Below are 20,061 nucleotides of genomic sequence, written 5' to 3'. Positions count from 1 at the left end.
GAATCTCTGAGTTTGAGGCCATTCTGGTCACCAGGAAAACAGACAGAATTACAGATAAACTAGAACAAAAAAAAAGACAATAAAAAAAAAAAAAAAAAAAAAAAAAAAAAACACCCCCCTCCCAAAAAAGAAAAAAGAAAAGAACTTCATGAAAGGGATACTGGTATTATTACCATTACATGGTTAAGAAAACAGACCCAAGTACTTCAGGTATATTTGGCCAGCAACAAACAGAAAAAAAAAGAAGAGATTTAGAAACCTCGAGATAAAAGAAAAAAGGAAACAAAAGTAAACCATGCCCAGAAATGTCAACAAACTTAGCCAAGCTAGAAAGCAGCAATGCTGGGATTCGAAGCCAGCTAGTCTGGCTCTGGGACCTGTATATATAACTAGCTTCCATATGTCTTATTCTATAAGAAGACTGAAGCACAGACAGGCTACTTGTCAAGCCCAAGATACTCAGCATTGTCAACCAGTTAGTAACAAAGCTAAAACCAGGAGCCAGGACTACATAGCCCCCAACCCAGTACTCTTTGTGCATCGTTCAAGTCCACTGGGCTAACAGATCATCTTGACCTTTTTTCTTCTTTGACCACTCTTGTTTATGCTCAACAGAGCTTCTAAGTTCTGCTCTGGGTCTCAGGTGCCAGTCTCTGTCAAAGAGGAATGGACTGTTTGTAGCCACAGCTGCATGGATAATGACAGTAAGCAAACAGCATCTGGGGCCAGGCCATACTGGCTTTACAAACAGGCTCGGTGCTCACACAGCTTCCTGCACCAACTGTCTATGACAGGCAGCAAACAATGCTGGCATCAAGAACTGGCTCTCTAAAGGAGAAATGAAGGGAAAAAAAGGTGTGTTAGGGTTAGGGGCAGAACAGCAAAGGAGTCACTATACCAGATACAAAGGACCCTCATTTTGAAAACTGCAATGGATGACTATGTTCAAAACTCACAAGGGCTAGAGACGTAGCCTAGAGGTAAAGGGCTAGCATGTAAAATGCCCACCGTTTAATCCTGCATGCCACAGACACGATTCCTGTCTAATTCCATTTTATGCCACAAAAGTTGGAGATGTAAGGAGGCCTTAGGTGGCCTAAGACGCTAAGTTGGAAATCCAGAGCCAATCCAGCCCTGCTTCCATTTAGCTGTGTAACTTTGCCACAGGTAGACATGGGTATCCACTGGGCATCTGCTAAGAGTCCTAGGTTCCTGTGTCCAAGAACAAGAGACTGGACAGAGATAGGTGGATGTCAAAAAGACTTAATCAAGAGAAGATGCACTTCCAAGAGAAGAAGGAAGAGGAGCTGGGAGAAAGGCCAACAGCATTTCTGCTGTACTGACTGGGGCAGTCACAGGGAGCAAGTTTGTACATCTCAGTTCTTTGCACAGGCTGTTAACATGCTGATCTTGGTGAAGAGGTTTCTAATCCTTCCCACAGCCTACTGGAGTTCTTTAAATGCTAATTGTGATCTGAGCTAGCTGATCTACTGTGCTGCCCCAACTTTGGGCAGCCAGTTCACTTCTCTGAGTCATTTGCTCATCTAGAAAATGAGGAGGGATCAACACCTCTGAGCTACACTTGGAGGTTTCTCTTAGCTCTTTTTCCCATCACTCAGCTGCTTCAACAAGGGAAGAAAGTGTTGCAGGAATAGCCTACATTTACAAGTCAACAAAAGGGGAAATGAATGAAAAGCAAATGAAACAATTCGATAAATCCAAAGTGACTTTGTGGAAGGCTGCAAATGAAGTAATACATGAGCATGAGTAGGCTTAGCTCCAAGCCAGCAGCATATTTAATGTGTGCTCAAAATTGTTAAAGATTGTTGTGGGGTGTGGTCATGCATACCTGTAATCCTGGAACTCAGAAACAGAGACAGAAGGCTCCTGGGTGCAGGGACCACCTGGACTAAATAAAAAGACAAACACCTTGTCTAAAATACAAAGTCACACGTGTTATTATTACAGTCACCGTTTCCAGGAGTGTAGAAGATAAACATCACAGTGCGCTCCTCCTCTGAAATCCTTGCCCATCAGACCTGTTCCTGGTTTACAGTAGCTCAAAGGTCTGCAGAAGACTCAAAAGACAAGAAGAGTTTCTTGCCAATTATACTGCTGCACAGACTTGTAATCCCACAAATGGGCGTTAGCTATGCTTAAAGTTCACACAAGAAAAGAAGAAACCCGTTGACAAGGGAAGACCGGAAGAATGTGGAAGTGCTAGATAGCCAGTCAGACAATCAGCAGACTGGAAGGTCATGGAGGATGAACCCTCCCACTCCTGCTCAGCTTTGGACTCCACCCTTGTTTCTCTGGTAACACACCAATCGTTAAGAAAGGGAAACATCACAATTAAACTGCCTTAAAATTTACTAAGCTATACAAAAGGAAGGCAGAGACGGCGGAGCTTTGTTGAGGCCCATTAAAGGAAAGCTACCTCCTCTTGATAAATCTTAAAAGTATGAGCTTTGAGAATGGGATCTGAGCTCTAACCTCTGGCTCAGGGTGGAAACAATGTTCTAAACTCAGCTAGCATTATAACAAAGGTTATAACCTCATAAAACATGCTATTGCCTCCTCCCTACCCTTAATCATTAACCTACTTGTGCCTGCCAGTGAGCCACGTGACCACCTTCAGGAAAACTGAAAACATGCTAAGGAGATGGGAGGACTAATTACCCTCTTAATGAGACAATGTCCTTACACCTCCCAGAAGCCTCTTCTTCAATGCACTTGCTGGGAAGTCTGCCTGCTTTTCTGCTTTTCTAACTCACAAAGTATAACTCCCCCCTGCACACTTTTTATTACTGCTTTGGATAGCAGTTAAAGTCCTAAGCGGAAGTCCTACTTATGCTTGCCCTGACACTAAGCTTCTTCATTCTTTCTCTGATGTTCCTCCTCCTACTCCTCCCTGTCCCTGTAGCTACTTGCAAACTTACATCTAGCTCAAAAAACTCTTAGGAAACTGTTGTTTCCCTATGCCTCTCTTTTTAAGTTCTATTAGCAATGAAACTAAAGAGCCGGCAAAAGGGGGTCAGTTGCAGTCACAGCAGGATTCGGGAACTTAATCCAGGTTATAGTGAAGGGACTGGAAAAGGAGAATTTTGAAAATAATAATAATAACAGCAACAACAGGTGTGGGTCACAATGTACTCTGCAAATTGTTTTTCAGGACAGACCCAAAGCAGGGAGTAAGACATTTGGGAAGCTGATCCAAGCCTGCTTTCCACATGTGTCCATCTGAGCAAACATGACCAAACAGGAATGGACTTGTCAGGAGACCCAGGGACACAACAGCCTTCATACTCCTTGCAGATCCAACTCAGCCTTGGGCAAAAGCCGTTCCAGACAGGATGGCCATGGGGCTAGATCAATCTATCTCTTTTCTTCACTTACTGGTCAGAAAAAATAAATAAAATCTCACAAGCCAACAAGGACAAGACCTCGGCTGGTGCTAGCTTCAGAGAACTGGATGGAGAAGTTACACAGAAGAAAGACCCACAGGTAAAATGCATCACGTTCCTCTGGGTGCCCACACTGCTTCCTGCTGGGAAGGAGAAATACCTGGGGGTGGGGGTGGGGAAGGGAGTGGGAAACAGCCACTCACAGCCCTGGGGTCCTAGCATTCAAGATAATGAGCCACTTGTGTACATGACCCTCAGCAACATTCCTACTGGCTGTGGAGAATACACTGCAGTGAACAGAAGAAAGAATAAAAGTTCAGCAACAAGCACGCACACACCCAAGAGACTGAAGCTTCCCTAAAGGAAACTTTTTTTTTAAGATGTATTCATTTATTATATGTAAGTATACTGTAGCTGACACTCCAGAAGAGGGCATCAGATCTCATTACGGGTGGTTGTGAGCCACCACATGGTTTCTGGGATTTGAACTCAAGACCTTCGGAAGAGAAGTCAGTGCTCTTAACCACTGAGCCATCTCTCCAGCCCCAAAGGAAACTCTTAGCAAATGCAAGTGGATACAGAGCAAGTCCCAGTGTGAACAGTACCCTTTATTGCAATTTTTCCTAAGTCTTAAAACAGTGACTTTGGAGAAAGCTCCTTTTATTTATTTATTTGGTTGGTTGGTTTTGGTTTTGGTTTCTTTTTGTTTTGTTTTTCAATACAGGGTTTCTCTGTGTAGTCCCGACTGTCCTGGAACTCACTCTGTAAACACTATAGACAGGCTGGCCTTGAACTCAGAAATCCACCTGCCTCTGCCTCCAAAGTGCTGGGATCAAAGGTGTCCTTTCCTTTTCTTTTCTCGTTTTGATTTGTCGTCGTCCCCCCCCCCCCGCGCCCCNCCTCCCCTTCCCCACATGGGTTTCTCTGTGTAGCCCTGGCTGTCCTGGAACTCTGTGAACCAGACTGGTATTGAACTCATGAGATCTGCCTGCTTCCACCTGCTGGGTGATAAGATTAAAGGTGTGCACCAGCACCGATTGGCTGGGAAAGTTAAGTTCTAATGTCTGTCCTTCCCTTGGGTTGCTGTTTCTTGTACACATGTGCTCCAGACAGCTGTCCCAGGGAGCTAGGACTATCACAAGTAGCACCCTATGCTCCCCAGTCCTCACCTAAAGAACTGCCTATCACCCATCAATGCCTGTGAATAGACCCAAGGATCTTCCAAGGTAAGGGTGAGGCATCTCCCTATCCCATGGCTGACAAGTCACAGAACAAAGGGGTATAGGGCTTAGAAACTGCATTTAAATTGGGTCTTCCTCTTGGGACTGGTAGCTTAGACTGCAGAGTACAGTCAATTTTACAACAGTGGTTCTTGAAAAGAGAGGTTTACCAAATACTAGCATTGTAGAAGGCACTGTGATTTGCTGCTGCTGATGATGATGAGGAGGAGGAGGAGGATTCTTTTGTGCTATCCGCTGGTATGTAAGCAAAGGCATCAGGAGTCTGATCTCCTGAGCAGCAAGCTTTCTGCTACACTGTGCTTCCCCATTAGCTAAGATACTGGTCTGCTTTAACCCTGCTTTCTGGGCCTGGGTATGGATGTAGCTCAGTGGTAAAAACTTACCCAGTATGCACAAAGCCTCGGGTTCTATCCCCAAGCTTGGTAACAAAATAAAAAGGAAGAAATAAATTTGCCTTTCTCTAAGCCCTGTGAGTGGTTCACTCTCTGTGAACAAGTACCTACCCCTCAATCCAAAGACATTAAGAAAAAAGTCAAAGTGAAATCCATTCACCTGTCTTTATCTACCCCACCCACCGAAAACCACTCTTGCCTGCTCATCTCCTCCCTGGTTTCCTAGACTACCAATCTCAAGATAGCTTGCACCATGGAGTCAGCCCACTGACAGAAAGAAAGAATAAGTAAGCCAAGAGGTCTCTGGAAAACCATCAGAGCCACCTCCTGACCCCCCATTCTTCCAAAAGACTAGTTAACCTACGGAAACTTTCAGAATACCCACAACCATTATCAGCCAGAAGCTAGCTTCATGAAAGCCAGGGTTTCTGCCCACTGAATGCCCGACACAAAGATTCTGGGGAAGCTTTTTGTTAGTTAAAATTCTAAATCCAGCATCAAATCCCTCCCATCAGGCACCCAAGTGTGAGACAGCAGCAGTCACAATGATAATCATGAAGGCATCTCTCATTTCAGTTGCCGTCATGGTAGTTGGGGTGACAGTGGTGGCAGTCAGTGGCTGTTGTCACCCTCCTCATCACTATCACAGCTAAACCACACTGAATGAGCACTATGAACGTACCACTTCCTATACAGTCAGTGACTTACCAATAGTTTCCCAATCTTTCCACAACGCTGCTATATTGATACAGGATCGTTTCATTTCACAAACGTGGAAACACAAACTAAGCTGCCCAGGGTTACATAGCTAAAAGGATTTGAATTCAAGACCATAGCACCTCAGCCCATATCTGCCTTGAAATACATAGTACTACAATTTCTGCCAGTAAAACACTACCTTCTGGTGGCATGCTCGAAGTGAGCCAGGACTTCTGCTCAAAGCTTGAGTGAAATGACTTAATTTAACTTTCACAACAACCCTGTTTGGTAAGTGCTGTTAGTACTCTTCTTTAGCAGATGAGCAAAACTGATAGAGTAGTTCAATAGTATGCCTAAGGTCACGTAGCAATGGAATGCAAACCCAAAACCAGGAAATAGAATTCAAAAGCTCTCTCTACTAGGCCCAATTTACATCAGGACAAGGAGATATTTCCATTGCCCTACTTAGTCAGGAATCCTGCTGGGTCCCAATCCTGATGTGCTCAGTCTTAGCAAGTTAATGCCAGTGAAGTAACCTCTCTAGTCCTCCCGTGGACAGTCAGGACTGGTTAACTCTAGGAAAAGAGGACCCATCTACTTCTAGACGTGTCTCCTAGCTCCCATTTCCTTCAACCCGATTTCTGAAGATACCACCTCCCCGTGGTCCTCTGCTAATGCTATGCCCAGACCATCTAATAAATGTGTACTTCAGATCTCCCAGAGCCACAGTTAAGGGCCTTAATGTGCAATCTGGCTCCATGCCTTATTTAATCAGCACCTGAATGAAATGTCTCTGCTAGCAACAGCCAGACCCTAGTCAGCTAGACTCTTTTCTGCAAACACAGCTGGTGAACTGGCAGAGGCCATTCCACTCACAGGCAAAATATACCCCAAGGTGACAGCAATGCTGGCTTGTGATGGGAGTGGGGGCTGGAAAGTGCTGGGATGGAATGATGATAGGCTCAGGCTACCTTCACCTTCCTGATGATGGCAGGCTCCTTCTCCTACACACCTGAGCACCTGCCGTGGGCCAGGGTCTGCACACTTCCTGCAGACCACGCACACTTCTAGCACCTCCAGCCCCCTGCTGTCCACATCCTTTGGAAGCAACCAGTACAGAACAGTATACTCCACCAGCAAGAAAAGATATGGATAGCTGCAATTCTTGCTAGCAAGGGGGACAGAAACACAAATCCCTGGACAAGGAACACAGAAAAGGCCAGCTGCTCAAAAACACTAGGCCAGGGGGAAGGTAATAAGTAACTTTTGTCATTGTTTTTCTTTAAAAACAAGGTCTATTGATTTGGGGGTTTTCTTTGCAAGGGATGGTTGGTTGGTCTCTTCAATAGATAGCTCTGGCTATGCTGAAGCTCATTATGTAGACAAGGCTAGCCTCAAATTCAAAGATTCACCTGCCTCTGCCTCCTGAGTGCTGGTATTAAAAGTGTGTGCCTCCCAAGCCTAGATGGTTTGTCTTTCTTTCTTCCTTCCTTCCTTCCTTTCTTTCTTCTTTGTTTCTTTCTTTCTTTCTTTTTTTGGTTTGGTTGTTTTTCAAAGCAGGGTTTCTGTGTTGTCCCTGGCTGTGCTGGAGCTCACTTTGTCGACCAGCCTGGCCTCCTGGCCTTGACTCAAGAGATCCACCTCCTTCTGCCTCCTGAGTGTGGGTATTAAAAGCATGTGCCACCACCCTGTGGTGAGGTTTATTGATTTTTTAAACCTAAATAGTTATTTTACAAGGTGTTTTTTTTTTCTTTTAAACAAATTCACACAAAGAAATAATCAAAAAATGACAGCAGTAACTAGCAAGAGGAATAATAATTATATTCATTTTTGTGTGTAGTTACCAGTTCTGTTTTCACTAACAGGGGAAAACAAGAAGAATCAAGAGCCCAGAGCCTCAGATCTTCAAGCAGAATGTCTTAAATAAACACACGGAGTCAAAGGGGTTTCTGGTCCCCCTCCTTTTAAGCAGCTATGCATAAAAGGCTGTCTTCCTTCTTTATACTCAAGAGTATTTTATTTTAATATGGTCTCAGTCCTTTGTCTAAAGACAAAGAGACTCAACTTTCAGTCCAACACAAAAGGAGACTCTCAAAGATAAATAATGCAACAACTTTCTTCATTTTTAAAAATGAATTTGTTCTTTTCTGGTTTTGAGAAGTATCTCACTAGAGAGCCCTGATTAACCTGCAGCTCACTATGCAGACCAGGCCACACTAATCCGCCTCCCTCTGGCTCCCAGGGCTGGAACTAAAGGTGGATGCCACCATCCCCAGACTGGCTCTTTCACATTTTAAAACGAAACAAGTGTGGGCTAGGGAGACAGTCCAGCATTTGAGACAAGCCCAGCCACCAGAATTCCACCTCCAGCACCCACTTGGCAGGAAGAGAGAACCAACTCCCCAAGCTGCTCTCTGATCCCCGCACACACACATTTCACACACGCACAGACCCACACACAGACACACACACACACACAACAAAAACAAAATATGCAAAAATTCTAAGTTACAAAAAATGTTGAAAGATAATATATTAAAACCAGAAAAACTCGAGAAAAACACAATTTAAAAAAAAAAACCTCATTCTTTCCCAGATAGCCAGTGGAGTCTGTCCACATGCCAGTCCCACTTCAGTGTGCCCCTTTTAATCGGAGGGTTGTTCTCCCCAGCTCCCCCCTGGCAGGTCACATTGTGTAATGAAATGGAGATTTGTTTACATTATATTTAGTTACTTAGTGCGGTCAGAAGACCATTTGCAAGGGTTGGTTCTCTTCTTCCATCATCAGAGTCCCGGGGATCGAACGGGGATCGAATCCAAGTAAACAGGCTTTAGCAGCAAGTGCTTTTCCCTGCTGACCCACCCACCTTTCCAGTCCTGAAATGGGCATTTGACATTATAGAAGGCCTTGTGTTAGAGCCTGAGATACTCTTCAAGGAGGCCAACTTAAATGGAGTTGTCAGATAAAAAGACAGAGAAATGGAGAAGAAAGACTATGAAAACGGTAGGAAAGCAAGAAGTCTTGAAAAGGGGGAAGGAGGGAGGGAAGGAAGGAGCGAGGGAGGAGAAAGGCTTACATGGAGAATCCTGCTGGGAAGCTAGCTCATTCAAGAGGGCAGCCATCTCATGAAGTGCTAAATAATTACAACAAGGTTGCACGTGGGGCGCATGTTATCTCCACTAATCTCTGTTAACTTACCTCAATGATCTTCTGGGTAGCTGTCCTTGATGGCAGGGAACACAACCTTCTATGAACATCTGTGCATGAACATCTGTGACTATAATCATTGGCCAAGAAATGATAAAACACTCTCAAAGCTTCACTTGGAGGGGGCAGCAGCGTATGTCTACACTATTTTTGGCAGTGGTCATGGTCAAATTTAGGGCCTTGAACATGCTAGGCACCCTCAGCGTTTTGCACATTCATTCATCCATTATCTTCTTCCTTCCTTCCTTCCTTCCTTCTCTCTTTTTAAAGACAGGATATCTCTATATGTAGCCCTGGCTAGCCTGGAACCTATTATGTAGAACAGGCTAGCCTAAAACTTAAGGCATAACTGCCTGCCTCTGGCTCCTCAGTGCTGGGATTAAAGGGCCTATGATCCCATGACTGGCCCATACATTGTATCTTATAGCTAGAATTCACTTCCTTCCCCTTTTTGTTGGGCCTTGTTCTAGGTATGTAAACAGAGAACAAGACAAAGGCTCCTGCTCTCATAAAGCTAGCATGCCTCCTATGTGAGCCAGCCCAAATCAAATGTCACCTCAAAGGAAAATATTTCCTTAAATGCATTATCAAAACCACTTTCCCCTTCTATGTCTCATTTATGTGTGACTCTACACATAAACACTGTAAATGAGTTGATCTACTGTCTTATCTTTCTCATCTAAACTCTGAACCACATAAGACCGAACCCTGATTATCATTTATTGTTGAATCTCCAGTGCCTGACTCCAATGGTTGGCATCCAATAGGCATTTGCAAATGTTTATTAAATAAATACAGAAATTAATAAATTTGGGGATGGAGATATGGCTCAGAAGTTGCTCTCCCAAAGGATGCAGATTCGGTTCCAAGAACCTACATGGTAGTAGGTCCTACCATCTGAAACTGCAAGTCCCCGGGGATCCCATGCCCTCTTCTGGCTTCCAGCAGGCACGGGGCACACAGGTGGTGCTGAGACATACCAGCAGCAGAGACATACATGCAGGCAAAGTATCCATACACATAAAGTTAAAATCTCAAAAAAATTTAAGAAGGAATAAATTCTTACAATCACTTAAAACAAGAGTCTCACATACAGTTAGGATACAATAACCAGGTGTCAAAATGGCCTCCTGGAAGTTGGGAGAACTTACTTTTTTTTTCTTTTTTTGGGGGGAGGGGGGGTTCCAGACAGGGTTTCTCTGTGTAGCCCTGGCTGTCCTGGAATTCACTCTGTAGACCAGGCTGACCTCGAACTCAGAAATCTGCCTGCCTCTGCCTCCCAAGTGCTGGGATTAAAGGCGTGCACCACCACTGCCCAGCTGAACTTACTGGTTCAAAGGAGAAGAATGATGAAGAACTAGAAGATGATAAAGTCCTACTTGAAATACTCTAATGACATCACCTTACAAAAATCTGATGACCTTATTCTGTCACTTAAGCCATACGATCTACATAAAGTACATATCTACAAGAACTACCTACATAGTCCTACATATGGCAACCCATACACACCACTGCCAGAAGCCTAGCTGCCTTGCCCACAGGCTGCCCAGTTTCACAACAATCAGGAGAGGTACTTGAACCATCTTCCCACTTACTATTTCAGCCACCAAGCAGCTCCCAAAAATGGGATCCAGGACTGGGAGAGTTTTGTTTACTTTGGGGGTAGTTTTGTTTTCGTGAGAGACAGTTCACCTCTGGAGTGCTGGGATTACAGCTGATGACACTACAGCTGATGACACAGGACTGTACATGCTGGGCAAAAATTCTATCAAGAGGACCACCAAACCGCAGCCCACCAAGGAGTTTCTTTAAAATTCAGAACGCCAAGCAGGGTGTAGTGGCATAAGCCTTTAATCCTAGCATTTGGGAAGCAGAGGCAGGCAGACCTCTGTGAGTTTGAGGCCAGCCTGGTCTATATAGTGAGTTCCCAGACAGCTAGAGCTACATAGTGAGATTATATCCCAACCCCCTCACACCTAATAATATTCAGAATGCCAGCTCCACCCCTTATAGCAGGATGTTTAATCCCAGCACTAAGGAAGCAGAGGCAAGCAGAACTGTGAGTCCTAGGATAGCCAGGGTTACATAGGGAGATCCTGGCAAATAAATAAATAAATAAATAGAGAAAGAGAGAGAGAAAGAATGAAAATCAAGACATCATACTGCCATCCTTACCTTGGAGCTGCTTCGGTGCCTATAAAGGGAGTCAGGCATGTACATTCTAACAAGCCAGTTACTACTCTCCATTCTCATACCTCTCTTCATGTCTGTCCAGCCTGGCCCCTCAATGTAACAAAACATATGCATAGCAAAAAGAAAAGAAAAAGGAAAAGGAAAAAATGGGGCTTTGGTATAACTCACTGGTATGACACTTGCCTAGTACACACAAAGTATGGAATCCGTGCCCCAGCACTTCAGAATAAATGATAATAATAAAAATATAAAAGACAAGGACAAGATGAAAAACTTGGCTCTCGCTAAGAATATTTCAAGTAGACACAAAGACAATGAGCTATCACTGAAGAATACAAGAGAGAGAGAAAAGAAAAGTGAGTCACTGGCCTAATACCATTCTTTTTATTTATATATGAAAATAAGACACTAATGCTGCCATGCCCAGATGTCTACAAACGGATAAAGACAAAGGTCCAACAGGATGATTTCCTCCTCAGGAGGAAAGTTACACATTGGATCCAGAGCGGGCCATGGCTTTAATAACCAGCTCTTTGTGGTAGAAATTTTACAAGATGTGTGTGCTATAAAACCAAGCCTGCCTCTATCCTCTGACTATTTGAAAGACCTATCAGAAGACTCACTTAGGGGGCAAAACAGACATATGAACCATGTCTGTGAGATCTCAAAGGAACACTGGCCACCAGGGGAGAAAGAAAGCAAAACAAAACATCAAGTCTGTCAGTCACTTAGTCCATCTCCATTACCCAGGACCACAACATCGGTATACTCAGGTCTGCATGGAGATAAGATATTACATGCTTTTTTATTATTTAAAAAAAAAAATTTGCTCCTACAACGGTGGAAACTGAGGAAGCATGCCAAAACAGAACCCTCACCAAACAAATGGCATACTAAGCGCACACTCTGCCTCTAAGCTATACCCCAACCCCTTTCCCGATGGTCTGCGAACTGCTGAGAGAGAGAGGGTTGAGAAAGGAGGACAAAGGATTTTAATAGAATGACAAGAATAACTGGAGTCAGGTCAGGATCATCTAGAAAGGTTTCAAAGAAGAGAATCCTCAGAGGAGAACTTAGAGAGAGAAAGAATCCAAAGTAAACCCTGTGAAGACTGAGAAGGTTCTCTGTGTGCGTGTACATGTGTGTGTGTGTGTGTGTGTGTGTGTGTGTGTGTGTGTGAGGTAAGTTAACAAAATCCAATAAGCCTACAATCAGGAACTGAGCAGGAGCCAGAAACAGAAACATACTGCTTATTTGAAAGCAAGCAGGATGGCGTTGGGTTGTATTCACAGGTGCGTGGCATGAAAAGGCTGAGAGGGAAACGCATTCCTCTCTGCTTGGTATGGGCTGGACCTCTTCAAAGAGTTACAGTGCCCAGTTTTGCAGGCTGTGCATTATAAGGGCATGGAAACCCGGGCAAGGATCCAGAGAAAAGCAACAGGGATTATTAGAAAAATGGCTCTCGGTAGCCATTGGGAAAAGTAAAAAGGAGTTGAGTCAAAAGTAAAACCATATTGGTCACTAGCCATTTTGATGAGCTTTGCCCAGCTTTTCTGGTTAAGTGATTGCACAGGTATTTAGCAGATTAAAAAAGCTTTGCTTTCCCTGTATTCATTTTTATGGTAAAGAGCTAGAAAGAAAAGGGTTAAATAATTTGTTCAGGTTCCCACAGGAAGCCATCCGCATCAATACTATCCAACTCCAGTGTTAGATGGGGATGCCTAATTCACCAATCCACAGCACCTCTATTTATAATAAATGTAGTCTCCTAAAGACCGCCGACAATGAAAGATGCTCTGCAATCTTCTCTGGAGAGAAGAATAAAATAAACTAAAACAAAGTCATGCCTCAATGCCGAGACCCATATAAACATGAATTCCCTGGTGCCGTGTGCCGTACTGGTCTGACGACAAAGGACACAGAGCATCTGATAAGCTATCAGCAGATTGCTGGATCCCTCACTGTACCCATTACCCACAAACATCAATCCCATATAGGAAGGGTAAGCAGTGCTCCAGACAACAGATGGGGACTTAGGAGCTGTGTCTCCTGGGAAGTCAAGGCGGGAAGAAATCCTCAATCTCAACTCTGTGTCAGGGTCTCTCTTCTCCTACACAAATCCATCAGTCAGTCTATAGAATGTACCAGGGAGGATTTAAGTCACAGACGCTACCACCAAAAGGGCAGCTGGCCTTTGTTCTGTTTTCATTTTTGAGATGAGTTTTATATAGCCCAGAATGGCCTCAGTCTTGCTATGCAGCAGAGGATAACCTTGAACATCTGACCCTTGCTGGGTGCACCTCCTCAGGACTGTGATTATAGGCATGTGTGACCATGCCTGCTTTATCAAGTGCTAGGATCAGAGTGAACCTAGGGTTCCATGCATGCAAAATAAGCACTCTTCTGACTGGGCTCCAGCCCAGCCCAAAGCTCAGAATCTGTGACTAAAAATCACTGCATACTTTTAGAAGGGGAGGCGCTGGGGGTGCACGCTTTTATTCTCATTACTCAGGAGGCAGAGGCCTGTGAATTTCAGACCAGCTTCATTTCAAAGTGAGCTCCAGGTCAGCAAGAGTGCAATGGTGAGTTCTTGTGTCATAAAGGAGGAGGAGTGGGGGGGAAGGGGGAGAGGGAGGGGAGGGGAGGGGAGAGGAGGGAAGGAGGTGGGGAGGAAGGGAGGAAAAGACAGAAAGAAAATTGAAAGGTAAAAGACAGAAAGAAGGGGGGAGGAATAGCATTTAGCAAATCCAAGGCAGGAAAGTCCTATCTGGTGGAAATCAAACCTCTACTATATTATGTTTTTAAAAGACAGAGCATGTAATAACAAACACAATTCTAAAAAGAGATGGCTAGACTGCAGAGGTGGCTCAAAGAATAAAAGTGCTCGCAGTGCAAGCTGGACAATCTGAGCTCTATTTCCAGGACCTAGAGTGGATGTTTAGGATAACGAACATCTGCAAGTTGTGTTCTGACCTCCATACATGCACTGTGGTATGTGTGTATAGCCACATAGACACACACACACACACTTATTAAAATAAATTTACAAAACAAGAAAAAGTTCAGCATTACTAACCGATTTTTTTTAAGTACAGGCTAGAAGCTACAGGTCAATTATCACAAATTATAATTGGTTAAATGCCTGGACTGTTTCATGTGTAACAGGCATTGAAGATTAAACTGCATATGTTGTACCTGGCTAAGTTCAGTGCCTAATCAGATGTTAACACAGACACACGCAGAGCCCACAGGAATTTAGCAATTAAACAAAGCATGGAAAAGGAGATCTTTTTATTAAGTTCTTAAAATAAACACCACATAATTGGATTCAAGGAAAATAAAGTAAGTTGTGTTCAGAACAAAAGAAAGAGAAAGGAAGGAAGGAAGGAAGGAAGGAAGAAAAGAAAAGAAAAGAAAAGAAAAGAAACAATAAGTTAAAGTTAGTAGTAGATCCCTATTCCTTACAGCACAATGAGCCAGACTGTTTTGTTTCAGTTTGACACAGTCCCATTATGTAGGCCAGACTGGACTTGAACTTGCTGTCCTCCTACCTAAACTTCCTGGTGCTGAGATTTCAGACATTCGCCATCACGTCTAGATTGTCTGGCATTTATTTTAACTCTTCTGCTGAGAAACTGTAGTTAGTTAGTTTGTTTGTTCGTTTGTTTTCCCCCAGATTTAAACAGCTACAAGAATCTCTTCTGACTAATCCCAGATTCTCACTGCGGCAGCTGAGAGTTAAAGCCACCTGCGCCACTAAGTTGCTGGGAGATTTCTGGTAAATAGCCCAATAGCTCAGGAAGTCCATCCTCTCCCGGCCCCTCGCCATAATTCATACCTGCCAAAAATCATGGGCAAAAGGGGATTGAGTGGTCATGCTTGAAGAAACCCTTATTGGTGTAGTTGGCAGGCAGAGCAGATATTTAGCACAGAGTTTAATAATGCTGTGCTAACCTGGGCACTTGTATCTCTGGCCGGAGCAGAGCTGTGAGCTGGTACCACTGCAATCCTATAAGCCACTAACAGTCTCCCACCCTCAGACCTCGGAGAAATCACATGAGACCAAAAAGAAACGCAACAGCAGGAATGTTAATCAAGGAGAGAATCCAGACACAAGTTATAGCCTTCCTTATGTTACTACAGTTGGCAGCCACCCAATGTAGCATGGCTGTGACGAGGGTCGGTGTAACAAGGCGTTGCAAATGAATATTTTGCAGACTGAAAAATGAGAGCTGGAGAAAGGAATCAATTTCCCTCTAACTCCCCTACTTCCTGGCCTAAAGTAACATAGCCCTTGTTACATACTTAAACAGACTCTGCTAGAAAAGATCTTTCTACAAAACCAAACTAGAGTCCACAGATAGTATCAAACATCGAGCTTGCTCACGGTGAAACTTCTTTTCACTTCAACGCACATCTCTACAGTCTGTTACTATGTTATAGCCTAATTTCAGCTAATTCATTTGCAAAAAGCATTTCCTGATTCATAATATCTCCCCTTTGCAATAGAGGCACACAGGAAACATTTTAACATCTCATTCTCCAGGCCTTAGCTGATCTATCACAACCTTGAATACGATCATGCATAGGAAAGTGCTTTTCGAGCAGTAAAATGGTAGAGGTCAGTAGTATGGTAAGGTGTTAGTAGTCTTCCAAACTATCATTAGTCATTTTTGCATCTAAGGCAGAACACCGGCTGCAAACAGCTGCTGTTAATGTTTCTTTTTTTAACTGACTTTCATCAACTTGAAAAAAAAAAAAAATCCATAGTCCTGCTTCTAAGGAAGAGCCACACAGTAGGCATTGAAAGTTGGGTGCATCAAAGCCTAGGACCTTAGTGGGTTACAAAGCAGTGGTTGGGAATAGAGGACAAAGGAATACAAGCCCCAGGACATTGCAAGAATGTATCAGCATGACTCCAGTCTGCCTTCACTCTGTAGCTTTAGGGCATAAGCTAAGAGGAGGGAAAAACCCTGGGGAGGGGGGAGGCAAAAATTCAGCTGCCAGTCGTCCCCCCCCCCAACATGTGCCACCAAGGGTCACCTGGACAATTTTACTTTACTGAGAGCCATATGGAGCAAAAGCTAAGAGTGAACTGGGTAGTAGCTACCTGAGTCCCTCAGGGACCAGTTTCCTTTTTTTTTTTTTTTTTTTTTTTGGCATAAGGAGGTCAAAAGCCTTTCAAAGTGTCTGTTATTATACCCAATGGTTCTGGAGCAAAGAATCACAGAACAGACTGTCAAGGGCTAGGTGTCCAACTCTTGTCTCAACTTACGGGTAGAGAAACTGAGGCTCAGAAAGGGTACTTTCCCCCAAGCCATACAACTAATTAACTCCAGGCCTCCTGAGTCTTCTAAGAGCCTCTAAAATCTTCCTGTAAAAGCCATGGCGCATCCAGGTTTGAGGTCATCACCCCAGCAGCAGCCCCAGTGAGGCTGAATTTAGCCCTTTGTTGACCTTCTAGAGCTGTGGTTGCCAGAGGCCTCCAGACCTCTTTGTAGAGGTACCCTCTGACCCACCACCTGCACTCCTGCCTGAAGAGGCACACACAACAGAAGCTCAGATGTTTTGTCGCCCCTCATTAACAAAAAGGCCATTCATTTAAAAGAAAGAAAGAGGACGGGTCAAATTTGCGCAAGACAACCCTGGCCTTTGCTGTGAATGGCACCCCTTCCCAAGAAGCTCTGGCTCTCTCTCTCAAAAAAAAATGCTGCCCACCCCATCTCTTTTCCATGCTTTTAGTGACCCAATCAATACCATCCCTTTTATTCCAGAGTTATCTACACCTCTGCAAGATGCCAAAGGGCCAAGGTCATTCTCCACTAAGGCCAAGAATGGGTAAACAAATGGATATTTAGGAAGGGGGAACTAGCAGATATCTGAGCAAATACACAGCCAAATCTTACAGGAAGGCCTCATCACCCTCAGCCACTCCTGGTTTAGCACTGGAGATTTGCAACTCCAAAGGAGAGTGGGTTTGAGGTCAGTCCCTGATGCTAAACCTTTTTTTTTTTCCCCTTGAGGCAAGCGACTTCTATCCTAGAACCTGTAACGTGAGGATAATAATCTCAACCTCTCTGACCCTATGCAAGGTTGTCACAATTCTCCTGAGCATAACCTTCAACAAATATAAAAGCAATAAAGATGCTAATGACAGGCTTCAAAACTACTCCCAGTCAAACACACAAAGTTTTCCACAGCCTGGAATCTAAAAGCCCTGATTGCCTTCCCTTTCTTCCTTTTCTCCTCAAGTTGCATGAAGTTATAGCTTCAGAACTTCCCTGAGCAGGCCTAGGAAAGAAAGTCACCCTCTTTGGCCCTCACAGACGACTACTGGTACCTAACTGCCAACTTCCCCTATCAATCCCATTTGCTTGTCTTAGCATAGCTTAATGGGTAGAGGTCAGGGAAGCGAAAGAAGTCAGCTCTCTTGAACACCCTTGGAGCATAGGACGAAGACTTCAAGTGGTAAGATGGAGAAGTTTGAAAAAAGTAAAACCCCTCTCACACGGGATCGCGATATCCAGCCTGTGACGAAATTAGGTTGCTCAAGTATCTTAAAACCTAAAAGCTGACCTCACCCCAAGAGCAGACACTCTGAAATGAAAGAGTCATTAAGAGAAACCCCTAAAACTATTCCCCCCCCCCAATATACCACAGTGGAGACAAAGACGCTTGTGTGACCACTACCTCCAGGAAAGCCTGTCACCAGGCCCCTTGGGAAACTACTACAAAAGGCAGGAGTGCCGGCCATGGGCCACAGATGTGATTCTCAATGGTCACCTAGCTGGGGCTGGACTTCCTGCTGGTGAAAAGGCCAGGCCCCAGCAGAGCTGAGAGGGGAGGGGCATGGGGCTCCAAGTGCAAGTCATTTCTAGGGTTCACCTCCACTGTGGGGCTGACCTGTTGTGCAACGCTGAAGTTTACTAGCACAAAGGCGGATGCTGGTTGGAAAATCATTTGTAAGGGTCCCACTTCCCACGGAACGAAGTGCTCTACACAACCAGTGTCCTGAGCACGCTAATGACTCTTATCACTTAGGCTGCCCAGGAAAAAGTCAACAGACTCACATGCATCATGGTGACCAGGTGACAAGGGTTGAGCAGGTAGATGACGGTCTTGGTGGCGAACTTAAAGCCCACCTCCACCCCGAAGATCAGGCACAGGGCTACTAAGAGCAGATTCTTGCTCAGGCTCTCCTTGCCTTCCTCTGGCCGCTGGGTCACCTGCTGTGGCTGGCTGCTACGGCCACCCCTACCGTCCTCCTTCTGCCTCAGGATGTGCCGCAGGGCCACCAGGATCTCCAACAGGGCCAGGGTCAGGACCACCACACTTTCCAGCAGCCGCTGCTGCCAAGACAGGAAGGCAGCACAGTCGGGGCCCCCATTGCCTGCAAAACTGGGGTCGACGCCCCCATAGAGCCAGTCCAGGAGACTTTGGTAGCTATACCGGGACATGATGCAAAGTGGCTCCACTTGACTACGGTACAGGAAGCAAGAGCGAGATGGAACACGAGACCGAAGGGTTGCCCGGGAGGTGGAACATGTAAGGAGGGCACACCCGCACCCCCCTCTGGACACTGGGGCACCTAGAACAGGGGAGGGAAAGCTACACGCGAGGCCCGGGATAAAGTGCTGGCTCTAACTTGTCCCCACGGCTGTCTGGGGAGCCCCCCGCGCTTCTCCAGTGGCCACCAACGAGGCAGGGTTGAAAGGAGCCGTTGGCCAATCTAAAAGGAAGGAGAGGAAAAAAAGGTCTCAAAGAGGCAATTGCACGGGAATTAACGAAGCGGGGAGGGGTAACTAGTGAGGGAAGAAAAGGGGAACGGGAGTGGTGGCCAAGCAAGCACGGGTGAAGGCAAGTTGGAGGCCAAGAGGGTCAGGACTGGGACCTAGGGGGCCCGGCACTGGGCACTGCCGAGGGAGCCAAGCGGGAGGCAGAAGGGGGTGAGAGAGAGAGGGGACACGCGGAGGCTAGGAGAGAAGCTAGCAGGGCTGGGCAGGCGGGGAGGGCGACGGGGAGGGCAGGGACGCCGGACTCCTCGTCTCAGCCACTCCACGAGGGGGGGGGGTCTTACTCCTGCAACCGCGTGGCCGTCTCTGCCCCCAGCTAGCAACTTCGCCGCCGACGGGGCCCCCTCTCCAGCCAATTTAGAGCAGTCCCGGTCCAGCCTCCCGCCCCTGGGTACACCCCCGAACCCCCAGCTCCACCCCCCCTGGCCCCTCTCGCCCGCCCTCCGGGCCAGCGCCACCCTCAGCCCTCGGCCTGCCCCGGACCAGCCCCCCAGGCGCAGGCGGGCGGCGGGAGGAAGCCGAGAGGGAGGGCGGGGACGCGGGGCCAGCCAGGGGCCGGGCCATGGGGCCACCACCCTCCGCCCCGCCGCCACCGCTGCATCTTCCCGCTCCTCCTCGTCCGGCCCCCCGAGGACCGGCCGCCGAGTCCCCCTGGGGCTCCACTCACCCGCTGCTCGGCTCTGCCGCCCGGGCTCCACCGAACTCTCCGTCTCCCCTCACTCCCCGCAGCCCCAGGCGGCACTCGGCTGGGCTCCCCAGGCGGCCGCAGCAGCAGCAGCAGCAGCAGCCGCCACCGCCGCCGCTCCGGCTCCTCCTCCTTGCCTTCCTCCCCCGGCAGCCGCCGCTCGCTTCCTCCGGTTTCCCCTCCCTCTCTCCACCCCCTAGTCGCCAACTCCCTCCACCTTCGGCCCTCCTCCCGTCCACTTCACCCCCCTCCCTACACACACATACACACACATACACACTCCTCCGGTCCACTTCACTCCCTCCCTACACACACACACACACACACACACACACACACACGTCTTCAAGCCACCACTGCCCCGCCTCGCAGCCTTCCCTCCACAGCCTACCCACTTCGTCCTCGCTTCCCACCTCCTGCCCTGCTTCCTCTCTGCTCCCCCC

General features: G+C 46.3%; 2 protein-coding genes across 6 annotated transcripts in view; one reads left to right on the top strand and one right to left on the bottom strand.

The window, feature by feature from the left end:
• The window catches only part of Tmem164 (transmembrane protein 164), a 154,303-nt gene extending 134,546 nt beyond the window's left edge, over positions 1-19,757 (bottom strand). The window contains exons 1-2 of one of the 5 annotated variants that reach the window (XR_003835666.1): positions 19,218-19,431; positions 18,211-18,869 (exon numbers count right to left, since the gene is read on the bottom strand). Coding sequence is in view for 2 of the 5 variants with exons in the window: in XM_021153532.2 (XP_021009191.1) it covers positions 18,211-18,597 (387 nt within the window). In the remaining 3 variants the exon portion in view is untranslated. Of the gene's footprint in view, positions 1-18,210; positions 18,870-19,217; positions 19,432-19,600 lie in introns of those variants that run through there. The other 4 variants (XM_021153532.2, XM_021153531.2, XM_021153533.2 and 1 more) reach the window with 4 other exon arrangements.
• The window catches only part of LOC110286408 (60S ribosomal protein L23-like), a 60,101-nt gene continuing 59,535 nt past the window's right edge, over positions 19,496-20,061 (top strand). The window contains exon 1 of the mRNA XM_021152764.1: positions 19,496-19,851. Within this exon, the coding sequence (XP_021008423.1) occupies positions 19,496-19,851 (356 nt within the window). The remainder of the gene's footprint in view (positions 19,852-20,061) is intronic.

Source organism: Mus caroli, chromosome X, assembly GCF_900094665.2.
Source record: "Mus caroli chromosome X, CAROLI_EIJ_v1.1, whole genome shotgun sequence".
NCBI classification, from domain to species: Eukaryota; Metazoa; Chordata; class Mammalia; order Rodentia; family Muridae; genus Mus; species Mus caroli.
The sequence above is the reverse complement of the archived record's forward strand: the minus strand, read 5'-3'. Positions and strand labels throughout refer to the sequence as shown.